The 17,791-nt window shown below is 48.8% G+C and overlaps 2 protein-coding genes across 2 annotated transcripts in view; both read left to right on the top strand.

Moving 5' to 3' along the window:
• Window positions 1-17,791, top strand: part of LOC149465035 (uncharacterized) — a 52,330-nt gene that overhangs the window by 8,462 nt on the left and 26,077 nt on the right. The window lies entirely within an intron of this gene.
• The window catches only part of LOC149465036 (uncharacterized), a 30,791-nt gene continuing 13,978 nt past the window's right edge, over window positions 979-17,791 (top strand). Inside the window, 8 exon segments of the mRNA XM_089673762.1 lie at window positions 979-1,265; window positions 1,657-1,791; window positions 1,923-2,001; window positions 2,097-2,194; window positions 2,275-2,493; window positions 2,644-2,779; window positions 3,055-3,347; window positions 3,768-4,010. Of these exon segments, the coding sequence (XP_089529888.1) occupies window positions 1,182-1,265; window positions 1,657-1,791; window positions 1,923-2,001; window positions 2,097-2,194; window positions 2,275-2,493; window positions 2,644-2,779; window positions 3,055-3,347; window positions 3,768-4,010 (1,287 nt within the window). The 5' untranslated portion in view covers window positions 979-1,181.

Consider the following 17,791-nt stretch of genomic DNA (forward strand, 5'->3'; position numbering starts at 1 on the left):
TGGAGATTTTTGGCTGGGAGATTGAGGTCTGTACTGGGCGGGCTTGAGTGGGAAGGGATCTGGAGTGGGGAGCTGTCTGTACTGAGGGATTTGGCTGGAAAAGGGGGTATCTACTGAGGGGATAGTCCGGAAGGGGGGATTCTGTATGGAGATTTTTGACTGGGAGAGGGAGGTCTGTACTGGAGGGGCTTGAATGGGAAGGGGTCTGGAGTGGGGAGGTGTCTGTACTGAGGGATTTGGCTGGAAAAGGGTTTATCTACTGAGGGGATAGGCTGGGAGGGGGGATTCTGTATAGAGATTTTTGGCTGGGAGAGGGAGGTCTGTACTAGACATGTGTACACCATAAATTTTTGTTTCGGATGGATTCATTCATTGAATAATTTAGTTTCATCATATTCATTATCTTGAACTGATTCATTTTTAGAATTTGTTTAGTTTGTTTCATATATTCGTTGGTCTGGGCAGATTTGAAAAATGTTGCAGTTTTTCAGAAGATCGCTACATATTTGATATATTGTCGAAACTGTTCGGAGGGATTCAATATTTTCGGATGCTAGTCCAACCCAACAAGAGATATGGCAAGAGCTGCCTGGACGAAATTCAGATCCATTTGTTATCCAAGTCCAAAAACTGGAAAGAATTAAAAAAGTAATTTCCCCCCGAGGGCCCAAACCACTATCGCGTCACATGACATCATCTGAAAGAAACAAATGCATTTGGCAATTTTGTTTTTTTTTTAAACTTTCTTTGGGATTTCCTGCCATTTGTTCCTATGTCCATTCAAAGAATCCTATACATTAAAATCTCAGAAAATTAAATTTTTGTCCGGATTGAGTCTGTACTGAAGGGTTAGTGTCACGTACCTGATAGGAGACTGAAATGACGAGGTTGGCCTCTCTTGTATCTCCAGCCCAGCCACCACTGATGGTGGAACAGATGGTGGTGAGGAACACCAGTACTAGCAGGCCAAAGGTAAAAGGCCCCCCGGACCCCAAAAACATGGCAAACACTAAACTGCATGTACTCCTGAGTATAATCCTGCTTAGGACCCTTCTTACATAGAGACCCTCATATTATCCCCCCATACACCCCCATCCTAATATTGTACAACCAGTACAGTCCAGATCATTCTCTGTTATCAATTATTGGTCTACAGAAAACCTGTATAGAGCACATGACCAATGAGGATGGAGGAGGACCAGAGTCACATGACTGAGAGGATACTAAACTTCACCCTGGAGATCATCTACCTGCTGACCGGAGAGGTGAGGAGGATTCTGAGAGGTCACATGACATCACTCTCATCTCTATTAATAAAACACGACCTGACCGGAGAGGTGAGGAGGATTCTGGGAGGTCACATGACATCACTCTCATCTCTATTAATAAAACACGGACCTGCCCGGAGAGGTGAGGGGGATTCTGGGAGGTCACATGACATCACTCTCATCTCTATTAATAAAACACAGACCTGACTGGAGAGGTGAGGAGGATTCTGTGAGGTCACATGACATCACTCTCATCTCTATTAATAAAACACAAACCTGACCGGAGAGGTGAGGAGGATTCTGGGAGGTCACATGACATCACACAGACCTGACTGGAGAGGTGAAGAGGATTCTGGGAATATCATATGATATTACTGTTTTATGACAGAGATGTCCTCGTGTGAAGCCTGGTGACCCTATGACCATCACAGTGCCTCCATGTGACTCCCTAAACCCTGAGAGACACAACATGCAGAAGATTCTAGAAGTCACTAAGAAGATGATGGAGCTGCTGACAGGAGAGGTGAGCGGTGCCGGGAATTCTGGGACATTCTCCAGGAACAGACAAGGGATGTGTCTGGATGGTGACTGTATCATTGTGTGTGTCAGGTTCCTATAAGTTGTCAGGGTGTCACTGTCTATTTCTTGATATAGGATTGGGGGTATTTAGAAGACAGTAAGGACATCTTTGAGGATATGAAGACAGAAAAGTTCCATATCTTCACATCACCGGGTAAGAGGAGACTTTATTGGAAAGGAGAGAGTAGTACGGAGGCTCCACCTAGATCCCCCATCATCTGATAAACAGTCAGTGTGTGTTTCCTACAGATGGATCCAGTAATGGGAGCCCACCAGAGAGATGTCCCCGTCCTCTGTATTCCCGGGATTCCACACAGAGAGGTCACACCATCCCTCACCATCATCAGGTAGATGAGGAACAATCACTGGTAGTTGGGATTTGTACACAAGCTTATCTGTTCCAATGATTTTCTTATTTTATATTCAGAGTGGAAACCTCGGGGATTATAATATAGTTGTTAAAGAAGAGTTTGAAGAGGATGATGAGGAGTATGGGGTGATGATCCTTTCTGTGGGACACAAGGATTCCTACAAGGACATTATGATGGATGAACCTAATACCAGGAACGCGCCAAGGAGATGTCCCCGTCCTCTGTATTCCCGGGATTCCACACAGGAAGGTCACACCATCCCTCACCATCAGCAGGTACGTGGAGCTGAGGGTCGGGAACATAAAGTGATGGAACACTCTGTGGAGACGATGTGTGGACTCTACAAGATGAGATGTTCTATGTGATCTCACATCATAAATCCTTCTATGTTACAGATGTTATTTTCTGCCATTCTGTTGCTTTAGGGTGAAGATCTGATGAACATGAAAGTTGAGGGTGAAGTAGAAGAGACGTATGTGAGGGATGATCAGCAATATACGGAGGAGGCTGGAATGAGTAGGACATTCATAGAGGAGGACACTCCTACAGAGATCAGCACAGGTGACCAGAATATATTCTTCTCTTTTCTCTGCTCTGTTACCGCCCCCCCCCCCCCCCAGCCCCCATTGGTTCCTGCTCCTCTGACAAGGAGGTGTAAATGTAGAAGTGATCTGAGAGGACCAAAGGCCCTTTGACTGAAGAGGGGAGGAGTCCCAGCTGGTTGGGACATCCACAGAGAACATCTGCTCCCTCCTATCTCCCTGATCCAGATGGAATCTAGATAGGAGAGGGTTAGTTCACTTCCATATATTGATGATGTTTTTCTATTTTTCCAGGACCCGCCATGGAGAAACCCTCAAAGGATCGTCTCACTTTATCTCCAGGTTGTAAAATGGAAGATGAGGACATCCCAGGAGATTGTGCCGGAGAAAAGACAATGAGCTCCACTATGGATGGTGGACTTCCCAGTGTGGATGGACCATGGAGTCCCTCGGACTCTGAGCAAACTTGTATTGTGGGGGATGGGGCCGGGATTCAGGGAGAGGAGGAATTTTCCTGTCCTGAATGTGATGAAAGTTTTTGTTCTGAATTAGATCTAACTCAACATCAGAGATCTCACACGGGAGAGGTGCTTCATTCCTGTTCTGAGTGCGGGAAATGTTTTCTTAAAAAATCAGAACTAGTTGCACATTACAGATTTCACAAGGAGACGAATCCGTATTCCTGTTCTGAGTGCGGGAAATTGTTTTCACAGAGGTCCCACCTTCTCAAACACCAGAGATTGCACACAGGCAAGAAGTTGTATGGCTGCCCTGAGTGCGGGAAATGTTTTTTACAGAAATCCAGTCTTTCTAAACATCAGAGATTGCACACAGGTGAGAAGCCATATGCCTGTGCTGAGTGCGGGAAATGTTACCCACAGAAATCAGACCTCCTTATACATCAGAGATCTCACACGGGGGAGAAGCCTTACTCCTGTCCTGAGTGCGGGAAAAGTTTTTCACAGAAATCCACTCTTTCCAAACATGTGATATTGCACACGGGCGAGAGGATGTATTCCTGCCGTGAGTGCGGGAAATGTTTTTCGCAGAAAGCCCACCTTTTCAGACATCAGAGATCGCACACAGGTGAGAAGCCTTATCCATGCCCTGAGTGTGGGAAATGTTTTTCACAGAAGGCCCATCTTTCTAGACATCAGAGATCACACACGGGTGAGAAGCCGTATTCCTGCCATGAGTGCAGAAAATCGTTTTCAGAGAAGTCCTGTCTTTACAGACACCAGAGATCGCACATGGCAAGCCAGCCGTCCGGCCAGGATGCGGAAAATGTTTAACGTGGAAATCAGACCTTGAAGGATCCCACTCAAGAGAAGCAGTGATACTAATGTTCTTTTCCTTCTTTGAATGCGGGAAATGTTTCCCATTGAAGTCTTGGCCTACCGAATATCGGAGAACCCAAACGAATTATGTGGTGTAGATATTATGTGCTGTAGGAACCATATTTTGCTGTACATAGAAGAAGCCGGGAAGAAGCACACTGCTGGGATCGTCTCTCAGCCTCCTGCCTTTCCTGGCAACCTGCTGCTCCGCTCCTGTCTAGTCCCCAGCTTGTCCATCAGCTGCTGGGCAACAGAGCAGGCCCCCACAGGAACAGCGCCCTCTGATCTCATGGGCTTCCAGCGGCACACCACTCGGGTTCTGCCTTTCTCACCTTCTATGGACCTACTAGGCGAGTTGCCCCATGCTCTCTAAGCATCACAAGCCCAGGGCTCTGGGCATGTGATTGGTCCAAGCACACTGACCCAGCAATCCCGACCCCCTAATTATGACCCTAGGTAGCCCTTTTTTTTTTTTAACATCTTCGTTAGTGATATGGATCTTATCGTTTTTTTTTTTTTTTTTTTATAATAGGGAATGATAATTAGAATAGGCGATGCAATGTTTGTTTTTTAAATCCTCGTTTATATGAAAGACTTTTTGCCATTTTAGAATCCATTTGACAAAGATCTATGGAGGCTCATTCACAGAGGAGAACTCCTCAGGATAGACATGTTTCATTGTTCTCACGTATGAAATAAAGTTTTAACTTCCAAAGCAAGGAGTGTGTTGTTCTTGGTAGGGGTGATGTCCACCGATCCCTGACAATAAAGACTTCAAAGTTGTGTCTGGCTTCCTCTGCTAGTCTGATCTCCCCTGACCTTCAGCAGAAGCTTCCATGGAGGACATCATGGTGTGAGATAAAGTGGGGGGGGGGGGTGTCACTGCTGGTTGGGTCCCTCTAGCAGTGTAGTCTGACCTTCAGCAGAAGCTTCCTTGGAGGACATCATGGTGAGAGAGAAGGGGGGGTCACTGCTGGTTGGGTCCCTATAGCAGTGTAGTCTGATCTCCAATGACCTTCAGCAGGAGCTTCCATGGAGGACTTCATGGTGAGAGAGAAGGAGGGAAGGGGTCACGGATGGTTGGGTTCCTCTAGCAGTGTAGTCTGATCTCCCCTGACCTTCAGCAGAAGCTTTCATAGAGGACATCATGGTAAGAGAGAAGGAGTGGGGGGGTCACTGCTGGTTGGGTCCCTCTAGCAGTGTAGTCTGATCTCCCCTGACCTTCAGCAGAAGCTTTCATGGAGGACATCATGGTGAGAGAGAAGAAGGGGGGGTCACTGCTGGTTGGGTCCCTCTAGCAGTGTAGTCTGATCTATCCTGACCATCAGCAGAAGCTTCCATGGAGGACATCATGGTGAGAGAGAAGGAGGGGGAGGGGGCACTGCTGGTTGGGTCCCTCTAGCAGAGGAGTCTGATCTCCCCTGACCTTCAGCAGAAGCTTCCATGATGGACATCATGGTGAGAGAGGAGCTAGATATTGCTGATGAAGAGAAGTGGGGATCAGACTACATGACGATCTTCCGCAAAAGTTCTTTTATCCAGCTTACTCTGTTGTGGGAATCAGGGATAACAGGCCTAACTGGTGTATGCCCAACTTTTATTTTATCTGGGGGGATAGGGGGTGTGTTAAAAGACAGGGATGTTGTGAATGTTCTATTTCAAGCACCACTATATGCATTGACATACCTCCTTTAGATCTTGGTGCATCCGGCCAGCATGCTGCTGAATAAATCTACAGACATCTCCACTCTCCAAGAAGACACGGCAGATTAATCCAATTTAGTTTTACTGGTTAAAATGCAATACATGGGATGTTCACCAGTCATATCACAGTTTAAAGACAATGATCATTACATCAGTATGAAGGCTGGAAACTGAGGGAACATGGAGAAGAAGGAAAAAGACTATCTTCAAAGTTCTATCTAGCTTCCTCTGATAGGAGAGAGAAGGGGGGGGGGGTCACTACTGGTTGGGTCCCTCTAGCAGTGTAGTCTGATCTCCCCTGACCTTCAGAGAAGCTTCCATGGAGGATATAATGGTGAGAGAGAAGGAGGGGGGGTCACTTCTAGTTTGGTCCCTCTAGCAGTGCAGTCTGATCTTCCCTGACCTTCAGCAGAAGCTTCCATGGAGGACATCATGGTGTGAGATAAAGTGGGGGGGGGGGTGTCACTGCTGGTTGGGTCCCTCTAGCAGTGTAGTCTGACCTTCAGCAGAAGCTTCCTTGGAGGACATCATGGTGAGAGAGAAGGGGGGGTCACTGCTGGTTGGGTCCCTATAGCAGTGTAGTCTGATCTCCAATGACCTTCAGCAGGAGCTTCCATGGAGGACTTCATGGTGAGAGAGAAGGAGGGAAGGGGTCACGGATGGTTGGGTTCCTCTAGCAGTGTAGTCTGATCTCCCCTGACCTTCAGCAGAAGCTTTCATAGAGGACATCATGGTAAGAGAGAAGGAGTGGGGGGGTCACTGCTGGTTGGGTCCCTCTAGCAGTGTAGTCTGATCTCCCCTGACCTTCAGCAGAAGCTTTCATGGAGGACATCATGGTGAGAGAGAAGAAGGGGGGGTCACTGCTGGTTGGGTCCCTCTAGCAGTGTAGTCTGATCTATCCTGACCATCAGCAGAAGCTTTCATGGAGGACATCATGGTGAGAGAGAAGGAGGGGGAGGGGGCACTGCTGGTTGGGTCCCTCTAGCAGAGGAGTCTGATCTCCCCTGACCTTCAGCAGAAGCTTCCATGATGGACATCATGGTGAGAGAGGAGCTAGATATTGCTGATGAAGAGAAGTGGGGATCAGACTACATGACGATCTTCCGCAAAAGTTCTTTTATCCAGCTTACTCTGTTGTGGGAATCAGGGATAACAGGCCTAACTGGTGTATGCCCAACTTTTATTTTATCTGGGGGGATAGGGGGTGTGTTAAAAGACAGGGATGTTGTGAATGTTCTATTTCAAGCACCACTATATGCATTGACATACCTCCTTTAGATCTTGGTGCATCCGGCCAGCATGCTGCTGAATAAATCTACAGACATCTCCACTCTCCAAGAAGACACGGCAGATTAATCCAATTTAGTTTTACTGGTTAAAATGCAATACATGGGATGTTCACCAGTCATATCACAGTTTAAAGACAATGATCATTACATCAGTATGAAGGCTGGAAACTGAGGGAACATGGAGAAGAAGGAAGGAGACTATCTTCAAAGTTCTATCTAGCTTCCTCTGATAGGAGAGAGAAGGGGGGGGGGGGGTCACTACTGGTTGGGTCCCTCTAGCAGTGTAGTCTGATCTCCCCTGACCTTCAGAGAAGCTTCCATGGAGGATATAATGGTGAGAGAGAAGGAGGGGGGGTCACTTCTAGTTTGGTCCCTCTAGCAGTGCAGTCTGATCTTCCCTGACCTTCAGCAGAAGCTTCCATGGAGGACATCATGGTGAGAGAGAAGGAGGGGGGGGGGAGTCACTGTTGGTTGGGTCCCTCTAGCAGTGTAGTCTGATCTCCTCTGACCTTCAGCAGAAGCTTCTATGTGGAGGACATCATGGTGAGAGAGAAGGAGGAGGGGTCACTGCTATTTGAGTCCCTTTAGTGGTGTAGTCTGATCTCCCCCTATCTTTAGCAGGAGCTACAAAGAAAGCTATTGTGGTGATAGAGGAGCTAAATATTGTTTGTGGATGAACAGATGGTGAGATCAGACTACATTCAGGACTTACAACTACTGTTGATCATCTGCAAAAGATCTTTTATCCTGCTTACATTGTTGTGGCAATCCCGTGGAGGCCAAGCTGAAGAAAACTCATGACTATTTTCCGATTACCAAAGCAGACATTACTGCCTTGCCTGACTAAGATGAAGAATTTGATGAGAATGCAGCAGATGACTTTGCTCAAACCAGTTACTTGTGGCAAGATCACCTTTTTGGTATAGAAAAGGAACGAAAAAAAAAGATCTGTGCAGCTCTACGTGCCTAGGCATTTTGTTTTGTGAACATTTTAAAAACAGGTGTAAAATTTTCCATCTTGTTCTGTTAAGTCATACTGACTGTTTTCATTTGCCTATTATTAATTCCAGAATAAAAAAAAAACACAACAAAGATTACGCTAGTGTGAAATTGTCTAGCATCATGGTTTAAAATGGGGATAACAGGCTTAACTGGTGTATGCCCAACTTTTATTGATGGGGATATAGGGTGTGTTAAACGGCAGTGATGGCATGAGTTTTCTGTTTGAAGCCTTACTTTATGCATTGACATATCTCCTTTAGACCTCAGTCCATCCGGCCAGTAGGGTTACCTGCCAAATATGCACCCTCAACAGACAGCTCAACTCTCCAATAAGACTTGGCAGTTTAGTCCAACGTAGTTTTACTGGTTAAAATGCAATACATGGGATGTTCACCAGTCAAATCAAAGTGCCAATACAAACACTGTAAACTAACTGAGGGAACATGGAGAAGAAGGGATGGGGATCTATGGATTAAACCAACTAACCTAGACTCCTACGTAGGACTGTACCACATCAAAAATACAGTAACAAATTGTAGTTACACTGGATGCTACTAGGTGCCAACAAAAGGATGTTATATCAAGAGTGTCAAACTCAAGCATTATGGTTGCCCTCAAAGGACCAGCTGTATCTGTAAGACTAGATATCCAGGGCACCCCATTTCTCAATAACATCAGCAGTCAAGAGCCCCCCCACCATCAGAAGTCAAGAGTCCCCCACGTCAAGAGTCTCCCACCATCAGAAGTCAAGAGCCCCCCACCATCAGAAGTCAAGAGTCCCCCACCATCAGTAGTCAAGAGTCCCCCACCATCCCTTACATCACAGTGCACCCCCCCTTACCTTGTGCTGCAACCAGGAAGAAGCTGGGGGGTGGAGCTGGGAAGCAGAAAGTGCAGAGTCTGGAGGAGGACTGGAGTCAGCTAGTGGAGCCTTCTGAATGCTGAGACCAGGGAAGGCAGAGAAGTGCAGGCTCTGTAGAGGAGTTCTGTCCTCCTGTCTGCTTCTGCCTGCTGAGATGGGGTGGTGGAGGGCAGAGATCTCTCTGCTGCTGCATGGCGCAGTGCAAGGTCTGTCTGCTTCTGCCTGTTGAGATGGGGGTGGTGGAGGGCAGAGATGAGTCTCTCTGCTGGTGCATGGTCTGGCGGAAGAGTTCTGTCCTCTCTGCTGCGACAAGGTGAAGGTGGAGACGATGGGGGTGCTGAAGCTGCAAGAGAGGTGTAAGGGCCATATGAAGTGGCCTGGAGGGCTGGATTTGGCCCCCGGGCCTTGTGTTTGGCACGTGTATTATACATTATATAACAAATCCAATATAAAGTGTTGGATACGTGATAAGTGTTCCAGAACAGTGAGTTATCTGTGATGGTAAGATAAAAAGAAGACCCCATTTAACCATAGACGCAACATGTAGGGTGCAGTTAAGGTCACATCATCATGTTGTTGGGAGATGTTATGACACACACTTGACTAAATGGCAGCAGTGATGCCTTGCCTGCCTCAGCCCAACTGAAATAACTACAAATTGCCTGCCTCAGAATTTCCCGTAAGCCAGGCTACCTATCCAGGAAGCACTGCATCACTAGGTTAAGAAAGCATGCCAGACATGGCACCTGTGTAAAATTTCCCTGCCGAAGGGTGAACAGCGGGTTGGTGACACACCTTCCTGGCACAAGATGGCATGGAGGATCTCTGCCCCGTATGACTCCTGTCCCCTAGGCATACTAGCTGCAACACTTCATGAAAGCATTTTGCCTGAGCTGTTATATAGTCTCTTGAACACTTTCATAGTACTCATGGTTCCAACTCTTCCAAAGAGGGCATTGATGGGGAGGTGGGGATGGAGGCAACTGCGCAGTCACTGTCACCAACTGTAAGGACATGGGACAGCACGACCGATTGCAATGGTGTGCATGTGATGTATTGTTCCCGGTTGCAAGAAGAACTCAGCAGGCCACGAATTATACATAACGTCCCTTTTCATACTTGCTGGACCACGTGTCTGTGGTCAGGTGGACCCTCTTGCCGACTGTGTTGTCCACCTAAATGGAAACACTACCTTACATGTGATGTTGGATAGCAGGGATGGACTTACAGTTGAATAAGTGGTGGCCAGGAACCTGTCATGGATGTAGAACACAGCTGGTAAGCCAAGAGATGGAAAGCTAGAAATTTTACCAAGCTGGCATAGTGTGGTGGGGCATGGGTGTAAATGACAGCATACTTCTTCTGTTCCATCAGCTGGGGTAGAGAAACTTGCCTTCTGAATGCTGCTGCTGGAGATAACGGAGTGTGGCTGGCAGAATCAGAGCAAGGTTGAAGCCTAAGCTTGCCTCTACTCTGCATTACACCATGGGGACCCTTTTATGTGCTGGAAGAGCTACATGTTTGACCTGACACCTTTTGGAAGACTTTAATCCCTATTGCTGGAGGTTTCTGATGGGGATTCTTGCATCGCGAAAACAGAGGTAAAAAAGGTCAAAGTGGGCAGCCATAACTGGAATTGCTGTCGCTATCATGAGGCTTCCAGCAGGTCCTTAAAGTTCTACCTCCACAAATTGGCCCTGCCCTCCGGAGTGCTGTCGCTATCATGAGGCTTCCAGCAGGTCCTTAAAGTTTTACCTCCACAAATTGGCCCTGCCCTCCGGAGTGCTGTCGCTATCATGAGGCTTCCAGCAGGTCCTTAAAGTTCTACCTCCATAAATTGGCCCTGCCCTCCGGAGTGCTGTCGCTATCATGAGGCTTCCAGCAGGTCCTTAAAGTTCTACCTCCATAAATTGGCCCTGCCCTCCGGAGTGCTGTCGCTATCATGAAGCTTCCAGCAGTTCCTTAAAGTTCTACCTCCATAAATTGGCCCTGCCCTCTGGATTGCTGTCGCTATCATGAGGCTTCCAGCAGGTCCTTAAAGTTCTACCTCCATAAATTGGCCCTGCCCTCTGGATGATGGCAATCTTGTGCTGCCATGATGGGGTCTATGGTCTCTGCTGTATCTCCTTCCCTTGAAGGTTTTCAAGGTTTCCTGGCTGTTCCTCCATCATCACATCCTGGGGATCAGGAGCCATTTCTATCCTTTCCTTTCTGTTGGGATTTTTTGCATCCATATGTCAGAGGTGGGACATTGCTGAAAGAGAAGGAGTAATTCTTCATCCAATCTCTACAGGGAAATGGGACTTTTCCTGGCTGTAAAAGATTTGGACAGCTTTCTTCTGGGGTGAGGAGTGACCCACATCACCAATGCCTGGGTCTTCTTTGGATAAATGGGGGAATACATGTCTTGCAAACCCACATGGGAAGGTTTTTATCACAGATAAATATTTATTTTTTTTGCCTACACAGCGCCATATTTGGTGGATAATTATGACTAGATCTGTAACCAGTCTTGCTGTGAAATCAACGGTGCCAAAATCCTGCAACACATCTCATTTGGTAATATTTTTCTATCTCTCTTGGTGGGAGTGGAGGTGACCCCTCTATGAGGACATACAGTCCATACACACCCAGCAGAAGGCCGAGGTCACACTACCAGATGGTTCTCGGGGATGCAGTTCTTCTAAGCTCCACAAGGTGGTCGTCTCACCTATACCAAGATGATGCACATACAGTAAGTCTCTATGGTTTCTACAGACAGGAAGTGATGTCAGGTATAAATGAGAAGTTTTGGTGAGAGTGAGGTGGGAGGAAGTAGAGAAGTGTCATTGCTGGAAGTGGCAGCAGAGGAGGTAATGAGATCTTATTTTATATTTACACCTAGTAACCCCCCGTCATGTCTGTCCTCTTCCTCCATCGTCACGTCCATCCTCCACAGTTGTGTGCGTCCTCTTCCTCCATCGTCACGTCCGTCCTCCATGGTTGTGTCCGTCCTCTTTCTTCACGGTTGTGTCCGTCCTCTTCCTCTACGGTTGTGTCCGTCCTCTTCCTCCCATGGTCGCGTCCGTCCTCTTCTTCCCATGGTCGCGTCCGTCCTCTTCTTCCCATGGTCGCGTCCGTCCTCTTCTTCCCACGGTCGCGTCCGTCCTCTTCCTCCACGGTCGCGTTCGTCCTCTTCCTCCACGGTCGCGTTCGTCCTCTTCCTCCATGGTCGCGTTCGTCCTCTTCCTCCATGGTCGCATCCGTTCTCTTCCTCCCATGGTCACATCCGTCCTCTTCCTCCCATGCTCACGTCCGTCCTCTACCTCCCATTCTCGCGTCCGTCCTCTTCCTCCCATGGTCGCGTCCGTCCTCTTCCTCCCATTCTCGCGTCCGTCCTCTTCCTCCCATGGTCGCGTCCGTCCTCTTCCTCCATGGTCGCGTTCGTCCTCTTCCTCCATGGTCGTGTCCGTCCTCTTCCTTCATCGTCGTTGTAACGTCTTCTATCTCCAGCAGATGATGATACACACACATATAGTGTGGAAACCAAGATTAACCCCTTCAGGGGCAGAACATTCCTATGCTTATGGGGGTGGTGGTGCAGGTGGCACCAGGTAGTGGCACTTTGGGGGTGCCAACAGTCCCCCACATTACTTTTATGTGTTGCTATCAGGCAGAAGCTGCACTGTAGTGCTAATATTAAAGAGAATGCAGAACTGTATCTGGCTAGCTGGCAGTTCACATCCAAGGGGAGGTTTCTACTTGGCTCCGATACAGACAAGGGGAGGACATCCCTCACTAGGAACTGCCACAGATCTGTCTGTACAGGAGAGTTAGTCTTAGAGAAAGGGTCTGTACTGGGGGGGGGGGGGGTATCTGTACTGAGGGTGTGTGTATTATGGGGTGTCTGTACTGAGGGGTTAGGTGAAAGGAAGGGTCTGTACATGGAAATCTGTACTGAGGGTTTAGTCTGAGAGGGGGGTCTGTACTGAAGGGTTGGGATTGGAGTGGGGAGGGTCCGTACTGAGGGTTTAGGCTGAGAGGGGGGTCTGTACTGAGGGTTTAGGCTGAGAGGGGGGTCTGTACTGAAGGGTTGGGATTGGAATGGGGAGGGTCTGTACTGAGGGTTTAGGCTGAGAGGGGGGTCTGTACTGAGGTTTTAGGCTGAGAGGGGGGTCTGTACTGAAGGGTTGGGATTGGAGTGGGGAGGGTCCGTACTGAGGGTTTAGGCTGAGAGGAGGGTCTGTACTGAGGGTTTAGGCTGAGAGGAGGGTCTGTACTGAGAGTTTAGGCTGAGAGGGGGGTCTGTACTGAAGGGTTGGGATTGGAGTGGGGAGGGTCTGTACTGAGGGTTTAGGCTGAGAGAAGAGTCTGTACTGAGGGTTTAGGCTGAGAGGGGGGTCTGTACTGAAGGGTTGGGATTGGAATGGGGAGGTCTGTACTGAGTGTTTACGTTGAAAGGGGGGATCTGTACTGAAGGGTTGGGATTGGAGTGGGGAGGTCTGTACTGAGGGTTTAGGCTGAGAGGGGGGTCTGTACTGAAGGGTTGGGATTGGAGTGGGGAGGTCTGTACTGAGTGTTTACGCTGAAAGGGGGGATCTGTACTGAAGGGTTGGGATTGGAGTGGAGAGGTCCGTACTGAGGATTTAGGCTGAGAGGGGGGTCTGTACTGAAGGGTTGGGATTGGAGTGGGGAGGTCTGTACTGAAGGGTTGGGATTGGAGTGGGGAGGGTCTGTACTGAGGGTTTAGGCTGAGAGGAGGGTCTGCACTGAGGGTTTAGGCTGAGAGGAGGGTCTGTACTGAGGGTTTAGGCTGAGAGGGGGGTCTGTACTGAAGGGTTGGGCTTGGAGTGGGGAGGGTCTGTACTGAGGGTTTAGGCTGAGAGAAGAGTCTGTACTGAGGGTTTAGGCTGAGAAGGGGGTCTGTACTGAAGGGTTGGGATTGGAGTGGGGAGGTCTGTACTGAGGGTTTAGGCTGAGAGGGGGGTCTGTACTGAAGGGTTGGGATTGGAGTGGGGAGGGTCTGTACTGAGAATTTAGGCTGAGAGGGGGGGGGGGGTCTGTACTGCAGGGTTGGGATCAGGGGCGGACTGACAACTCATGGGGCCCCCGGGCAATAAGGGATCATGGGGCCCCTGTGTCCTTGCCCAAATTCAAAAAAGCCTATGAAAAAGGTACCAGGGGCATCTCATGGGGACCCCTACTGACCCCGGGCCCTCGGGCAGTGCCCGAGTTTCCAAATGGTCAGTCCGTCCCTGGTTGGGATTGGAGTGGGGAGGTCTGTACTGAGGATTTAGGCTGCGAGGGGGGTCTGTACTGAAGGGATGGGATTGGAGTGGGGAGGGTCTGTACTGGAGGGTAGGCTGGGAGAGGAGAATGTTAAGGGGAAGGTCTTGTTCTGAGAGGTTAGACCAGATATTTGAAGTCTGTACTGAGGGGCAACGCTGGAAAGAGAGACTGTACTGGGGAGTTTGAACAAAAGGATTAGGATGGGGGGGGGGGCTGTACTGGGAGGTATCTATTGAGGGATTATGCAGGGAGGGGCAACTGCACTGAGGGTGTCTGTACTGAGCGGTTGGGTGGAAGGACGGGTCTGTATTTGGAAATCTGTGCTGAGGGGTTAGGCTTGGAGTGGGAAGGGTCTGAGGGGTTGCACTGGAAGACAAAACTGTACTGTTCAGGCTTTGCACCAACAGATTAGGATGGGAGGAGGGGTATGTATTCAGGGGTTAGACTGGAAAGGAAGAGTCTGCACTGAGGGGATTTGAGGGACTGTACTGGGGGGAGGGGAGGTCTGTATCATGGGATTAGGATGGGAGGAGGGGCTGTACTGGGTAATCTATGTTGAAAAGTTATTCTAGGAGCAGAAGGTTTATACTGGGTGGGTCTATACTGAAGGGTTAAGCTGAAAGGAGGGGGATCTGTACTGGGGGTGTTTGTACTGAAGGGTTAGGCTGGAAGGGGTATATGTACTGGGGGTGTTTGTACTGAACGGTTGGACTGAAAGGAGGGGGACCTGTACTGGGGGTGTTTATACTGAAGGGTTAGGCTGGAAGGAGGGGGATCTGTACTGGGGGTGTTTATACTGAAGGGTTAGGCTGGAAGGAGGGGGACCTGTACTGGGGGTGTTTATACTGAAGGGTTAGGCTGGAAGGAGGGGGATCTGTACTGGGGGTGTTTGTACTGAAGGGTTTGGCTGGAAGGAGGGGGATCTGTACTGGGGGTGTTTGTACTGAATGGTTTGGCTGGAAGGAGGGTATATGTACTGGGAGTGTTTGTACTGAAGGATTAGGCTGGAAGGGGGGATCTGTACTGGGGGTGTTTGTACTGAAGGGTTTGCTGGAAGGAGGGGGATCTTTACTGGGGGTGTTTGTACTGAAGGGCTAGGCTGGAAGGGGGGAGGATCTGTACTGGGAGTGTTTGTACTGAAGGGTTAGGCTGGAAGGGGGGAGGATTTGTACTGAGGGTGTTTGTACTGAAGGGTTAGCTGGAAGGAGGGGGATCTGTACTGGGGGTGTTTGTACTGAAGGGTTAGACTGGAAGGGGGGGAGGATCTGTACTGGGGGTGTTTGTACTGAAGGGTTAGGCTGGAAGGGGGGAGGATTTGTACTGAGGGTGTTTGTACTGAAGGGTTTGGCTGGAAGGAGGGTATATGTACTGGGAGTGTTTGTACTGAAGGGTTAGGCTGAAAGGAGGGGGACCAGTACTAGGGGTGTTTGTACTGAAGGGTTAGGTTGGAAGGGGGGGGGTCTGTACTGGGGGTGTTTTGTACTGAAGGGTTAGGCTGAAAGGAGGGGGACCTGTACTGGGGGTGTTTGTACTGAAGGGTTAGGCTGGAAGGGGGGAGGATTTGTACTGGGGGTGTTTGTACTGAAGGGTTAGGCTTAAAGGCGGGGGACCTGTACTGGGGGTGTTTGTACTGAAGGGTTAGGCTGGAAGGGGGGAGGATTTGTACTGGGGGTGTTTGTACTTAAAGGTTAGGCTGAAAGGCGGGGGACCTGTACTGGGGGGTGTTTGTATTGAAGGGTTAGGCTGGAAAAGGGGATCTGTACTGAACGGTTAGGGTAGGAGAGGGGAATCAGTACTGGAGGGAGGGGGGGTCGTTTGAACTGAGGTCAAAGGCAGGGAAGGGGGTTTGTGCTGAAGGGTTAGGCTTGGAGGGGAGGGGGTCTGTACTGGAGGGGGGGGGGGTGTCTGCAGGGTTAATGTAGGAAGGATCTGTATTGGGGAAGATCTTTGCTGCAGAGGACTGTACTGGTGGGGGTCCAAAATGAGGGGACAGAAAAGGTGGTCTGTACTGATATGAGGGGCTGGGAGCTGGTCTGCGCTGAGGTCATAGGCAGGGAAGGGGATTTGTACTGAAGGGTTAGGCTAGGAGGGGGAATTCAGTACTGTGGGGGGAGAAATGTACTGGAAGGGAGATTGGATCTGTAGGTTGAGATTCGTACTGTAAGGAATGTGAGCTTAGGGGTGATTTGTTCCCGCAGGAGGCAGAATGTTTGATTCTGTGCAGTGGCCTATGCATTGCTGAGACATATATGTGCTTTGTATGCAGTGATTACACGTAGTTTTTTTTTTTTTTAACCATAGCTTTTTAAGCCCCTCCCATTTAATAAGCACAATTTGGCCACACCCACAATTTTTGTCTTTATTCCTTTAGTTATTTCTTATGACGTGTGTGTGGAAAGAGATAAAAAATGATCAGCCATGAGTGCCAGGACAAAGGGCAAGATGCTTGGACCTCAAAACATAGCAAAAGTATTCCAAATGTTGCCATGTGTAAGTCCACTGGGGGCTGTTCCTCCATGATAGAGACCCTCATATTACCCCACTCCCCCCCCCCCCCCATCCTAATATTGTACAACCAGTACAGTCCAGATCATTCTCTGTTATTAATTATTGGTCTACAGGAAACCTGTATAGATCACATGACCAATGAGGATGGAGGAGGACCGGAGTCATATGACTGAGAGGATACTAAACCTCACCCTGGAAATCATCTACCTGCTGACCGGAGAGGTGAGGAGGATTCTGGGAGGTCACATGACATCACTCTCATCTCTATTAATAAAACACAGACCTGACCAGACAGGTGAGGAGGATTCTGGGAGGTCACATGACATCACTCATCTCTATTAATAAAACACAGACCTGACCGGAGAGGTGAGGAGGATTCTGGGAGGTCACATGACATCACTCTGGTCTCTGTTAATAACACACAGACCTGACCGGAGAGGTGAGGAGGATTCTGGGAGGTCACATGACATCACTCTGGTCTCTGTTAATAAAACACAGACCTGACCGGAGAGATGAGGATTCTGGGAGGTCACATGACATCACTCCTATCTCTACTAATAAAACACAGACCTGACCGGAGAGGTGAGGAGGATTCTGGAAGGTCACATGACATCACTCCTATCTCTATTAGTAAAACACAGACCTGACCGGAGAGGTGAGGAGGATTCTGGGAGGTCACATGACATCACTCATCTCTATTAATAAAACACAGACCTGACCGGAGAGGTGAGGAGGATTCTGGGAGGTCACTTGACATCACTCTCATCTCTATTAATAAAACAGAGACCTGACCGGAGAGGTGAGGAGGATTCTGAGAGGTCACATGACATCACTCTGGTCTCTGTTAATAAAACACAGACCTGACCGGAGAGGTGAGGAGGATTCTGGGAGGTCACATGACATCACACAGACCTGACCGGAGAGGTGAGGAGGATTCCGGGAGAGAAAACCAATAGCTGTGCAAACTAAAACTATAACATTCCTAACCCAGAAGAAAAGAAAAAACTTTCACCCTTGAAAGTAATATAATGTGTGAAATCTTTCCTCAATGACACTCTACC

Source organism: Staurois parvus, unplaced genomic scaffold, assembly GCF_062004578.1.
Source record: "Staurois parvus isolate SC_StPar_1 unplaced genomic scaffold, SC_StPar_1.0 ptg000144l, whole genome shotgun sequence".
In the NCBI taxonomy this organism is placed as follows: Eukaryota; Metazoa; Chordata; class Amphibia; order Anura; family Ranidae; genus Staurois; species Staurois parvus.